This window comes from Penaeus japonicus, unplaced genomic scaffold, assembly GCF_977035675.1.
Source record: "Penaeus japonicus unplaced genomic scaffold, GWHDUDI00000001_assembly GWHDUDI00000037, whole genome shotgun sequence".
In the NCBI taxonomy this organism is placed as follows: domain Eukaryota; kingdom Metazoa; phylum Arthropoda; class Malacostraca; order Decapoda; family Penaeidae; genus Penaeus; species Penaeus japonicus.
In genome coordinates, this window is record NW_028234439.1 from 7551922 (window position 1) to 7556921 (window position 5000).

At 38.1% G+C, this 5000-nt stretch overlaps 1 protein-coding gene across 2 annotated transcripts in view; it reads left to right on the forward strand.

Moving 5' to 3' along the window:
• Positions 1–151: 151 nt before the first annotated feature.
• LOC122266459 (uncharacterized) overlaps positions 152–5000 on the forward strand; it is a 67520-nt gene continuing 62671 nt past the window's right edge. For both annotated transcript variants that reach the window (XR_006224406.2, XM_043036229.2), the window contains exon 1: positions 152–708. Coding sequence is in view for 1 of the 2 variants with exons in the window: in XM_043036229.2 (XP_042892163.2) it covers positions 664–708 (45 nt within the window). In the remaining variant the exon portion in view is untranslated. The remainder of the gene's footprint in view (positions 709–5000) is intronic.

Sequence of the window (5000 nt, forward strand, 5' to 3'; positions counted from 1 at the left end):
GCGATACCTGTAAATCCCGTCCATGTAGCGGTACTTGTGGGCGGGGCTTAAGAAACAGCGCGGGAAAGTGTGCGTGTTTGTGTGTACGTGCGTGCGTCTCCAGATTTCTAAGCTCCTCAAGACATACACATTTTGAAGAAGTTTTATCACAGCTTTAGCTAACTTCACACGAATGTGCTATTCCGAATCGTTATCGACTGTTCTTTACCCTAGGAAACAAATAGTCAACCGGATATCGTGATGTAAATAATTGCTTATAAAGAGACCGAAAGGTGCCATACGAGACGCTTGTAAGGTCAATAACATCAACCAAGTGTATCCAACACTCAGTAGCGCTTCAGCTGTGGGAGAGGGAGGGTGGTGTTGTGTGCTGCTTGAGGTTATTTCTTCTACTCGTCTTCTACTACAAGCTTCCTTTATCAAAATGACTGCGGAGTGTAGAATATAGAAAAATATATATGTAAGCACCACCAAAAGGAAATTTCACAACACCTGTGCGAATCCCGGGAAGAAAACTGACATATTGGCAATAAGATTAGCTTTTTGACCTATTTTGTCAGCATTGAAATCACCCATGACGAGACATAGAAAACATTAATATTATCTCGTAAGTGGAAGTGGCTTGTACAATTTGTACACTGTTCGAGCATAGGCCTATTTCACATGCATCAAATAACTTATGGTTCTGCTCACACAATCCAGCTGACAGTAAGTGTATTTTCTATGTAATGTTTACAGTTATATGTACCGCTCGCTCGCACATTTGTCTATTGTTTATTTTCACTGGGATTTGTGGTTGTTCTTCTATGAACGTAAAATATTTCGATAATTGTTTCATATATCTATTTGATCTTTTGTTATGCCTAGATTATGTATAATCTTGATTGAATATTCTGATATTTTTTTGGCGTGTGGTGTTCATGAGTTTACATACATATGAATACACACACACGCATGCACACACACACATAAACACACACACACACACACACACACACACACACACACACACACACACACACACACACACACACACACACACGCACATACACATACACATACACACACACACGCATACACACATACACATACACACACACACATATATATGTGTGTGTGTGTGTATGTGTTTATGTATATACATATATATGTATGTGGGTGTATTAATACATATGTATATATGTATATGTATATATATATATATATTTATATATATATATATATATATATATACATATATCCATTCATACCATCACAATTTTGCATTTCTAACCGTCACAAAAGACCACAAGCATCCAAGGTGACGCGCCGGCCTTGGCAGTGACTCCTTACACTGAAACGGCCTTTGATTTACTCTGAAAAAAAAACAGGAAACAGTATTTTTATTTCTAGAGCTACATCAAACCCGCTCCCAAAGGCTTCTCACATCAAGAATGCGAAAAGGCCATTCGACCCTCTCCTTCCCCTGAGGTAATGATGGTTCCAGTAGCAAGATGGTTCAGATAAGGTTAAGAATGCGGTCACGCGAGGCAAGATGTGTGTAAGGATAAGATGCCTTGGATATGCCACCGAGCCTTGGGCCTATAGCGAGTGTGTTTCTGAGTGAGGATAAGGTTTTGAATGAGGCCAGTGTCGCCTAGGGCATAAGGTTAGCATATTCCACAGGAAGCCATTGGGGTTGTGGATAGATCGACTGGGTATTTTGTTACAGTGGTCGTGTTTTGTAGACAAGCGTTGACTACAACAATCTTTCTTTCAATAAGGACATTGTAGGTGCGAATTAAGGACGGCGATCCTGGAATAGGATTTAGGGCACAGTAGAATAAAGATGGTCCCACGTGCGCGGTAGGCCTACCCCCGGAGAATTATATGGGACAGCTGTACGTTCCCTGTTTCACAATCGGGAACTAAGGGATTCATACTTACAGCTACGTCAGCTAAGTTGATAGAGTAAGAAAGATTTTGTCCAATGAATATGATTGAAGAATGCCGCTTTAGGTAAAACATTATGTTGAATTTATACCTCGTACACTTTTATTTGCTATTTTGTACTACTTCGTTGTACTATCATTAAGTACAATGAAGATATGTTTCATTTATATATTCATGATTTTATAAATGACAACTGCATTACGCAGATAGTATCATTTACATGTTTGTTTTTGTATAAAACTAAAATACGCCATTTGACTTCCGCCATTGTAACATCTTTATTTATTCATTTATTTTTAGTATATACATTTTTTTCGTTCTTTCTTTTAATGCGAATCAGAATCAGGGATGTATAACTTTTGATCCAAAGCATTTATAAATCTCCTAGTTCACAATAATAAGCTGATTGGCGATTTAAGAATGCGTTCATCATGAGTGTTTTGAGTGTATGTATGTGTGTGTGTGTCATTCATAATTTAGATTGTTTTATAAAGTAAATATTCACAATAAGGTCGATGTGTGGACGATCTGGAGTTTTGCAGCGAATCGAGTATTTACGCCACAGTTAAAGTGGGTTAGTTATAACGGCTTAAACGGGTACCCAGGCTAGTTGCAGTGGGATCACTTCCTTGCATTTATTGTCTTCCTTGCATTTAGTTTCCAGTTTTCCTTTTCGATTTAGCGTTTTATATGGAGTTTTATATACTTAAGTTGCATTCTAATTCTTTGTTTGTTTATTTGTTTTTATGTTTATTATTATTTGAACACGTACGAGGAAGCGCATTATTTAGATCTATTCATATGTTAGTTACCTAATACTTAACATTAGAAGCAATTATTTCGATTTTACACGTCTGGGAAAGTTGTTTTTTCCTCAAACTTTTGAAAAAAGAGATGTTTACTTCTCTCATCCATAGACAATTATAGATCATCGTGACAAGGGTGTACATACATACGCATATGCACGCACACGCACGCACATGTACACATACATACGCACACACGCTTACACACACACACGCCCGCGCTCACAAAATATATAGATACATCTACAAATTCGTTAAGGAAAGAATAATTAAATAATCTACAACCCATATATTCACCCAATATGTAAGTAAGGGGCGTGGAGTCTTTCTGAAGTCACCTAAGCATGACAGGTCACCCTTCATGACCCGGGCTGACCTCGTTCCTTCACGCACGCCTCTCCAACACCTGCCGTCGCGTCACACTCAAGAAGGTGTTCTCATTAGTATCACTAGGCCGCTACAGGTGTTGGTGAGAGAGACAGACGAACAGACACACAGAGAGGGAGAGTGTGAGACAAAGACACAGAAAGAGATAAAGAGAGAGAGATAGAGAAAGGGTGAGAAATTGAGATAGAAACAGGAGTGAGAGAGGTTTCCTTTCAATATTTTCTTCCACCATATTTATGCGTGTCTTCTCCTGACCCCCTCCCCCCCTCCCCTCCTTGATCGCCCTCATACCAAATCCATGACAGTAGTGGGAGATGGAGATGAGTTAACTGATGAATTTAGATAGTTTAGTTCACCACGAATTTGTGTTAGTCTGTTTTAATTAATTTTACTATATCCTGTGACCACTTTATCATTTACCAGTATCATAGAGATTTATTTAATCAACTTCCTCTCAATGCATGATAAGAGCTATTACCAATAGTGTTTCAACAATAGTGTTTTCCAGTATACATGTAACCTTGAAAACAAAAAATACATGCACATAATAGAATATGTTATGACATTTTTTTACATGCTGGAATTAGAAAAAAACTATGCGTCCTCGGTTCAACCTGTGATGATGAATATACATAACAGTCATGAAATAGGATATGCCTATAAAAATCCAATTCAACGTAACATTTCGCAGTGGGTTATTGACCGGCTCGAAGGAAGCAATATAATAATTTGAGTCATATTGAGTTTTACATACTGGTTGGTTCACTTTCTTTTGTCTTCAATTATGGTAGACACATTAGGTTTTTCGTTGCACCGAATGGCTCATAGAAGCGTAGTAAAGATTAAGGCGTCACGGTATCACGACCTCTAGACATGAAGTTGACAAAGCTTGACGCCGTGTCTTGTAACAAGTCATTGTGAAAACCAAAGCCAATTGACCTTGAAATAGAAATGGAAATAAACGGGATGTATTGCTTCTAATTCTGACCTACATTTCCGAGTGTCCTCTTGGTCTAATTATCCTCCCCTTTAACCGCAGGTCATTCTTAGGCAAGGAAACGGTAGCTTGACCTCGTGTGAGAGACAGGTCAGAGGTCGTGAGGTCATATGTCACCGCAAGCTCAATCCATCATCAGTCAATTGTGTAGTACAATATCGTAGGTAAAACATGGTTTTCACGGCGCATTTGACTTTCATTTTACGAGTCTTGCATGTATGATGGGACCAGCTATTCTTAACTGTAAATACGACGTGATAATTTTAAAAAAATAGAGTGTAAATAGTGCCTATATCGGAAACGATTCCACGCTCATGTATGTCATTTAAATAGTGCTACACAAGTCTGATTAAGTTTTAAAACCATTGCAAGTATATGTGTACATACGCGGTAGATAGACAGACACTTATGTATGCACGTGTGTGTGTCTGTATATCTTCATGTATATATATTCATATACATATGTATATATATTCATATACATATGTATATATATTCATATACATATGTATATATATTCTTATATATACACATATAAGCATGATTATATATTCTCGGTCAACTAAGTGGATGGAAGGGAATAAGTAGATGGAAGCTTTTGTAGCGCACTTCCTGCTTCCCTGCCTCTCACCTTTCCTCTCTCCTTGTCACCTGTCTGTTTCCCTGAAAGTTGTCCTTGTTTTTCTGTTTTCTGGTATTTTTGCAGACTTTCTCCTTCAAGTTCCACCCTACGGTTTGTCATGTTTCCTTTTTGAAGTGGGATAGATACCGATTAAAAAATAATTAAACGGGGAATTTAGACGATGAAATTTTTGAAATGTAATAAGGAGGAGCACAGAGAGGGGGCAGAGGGAGGGAGAGCAGATGATAGAGGGAGA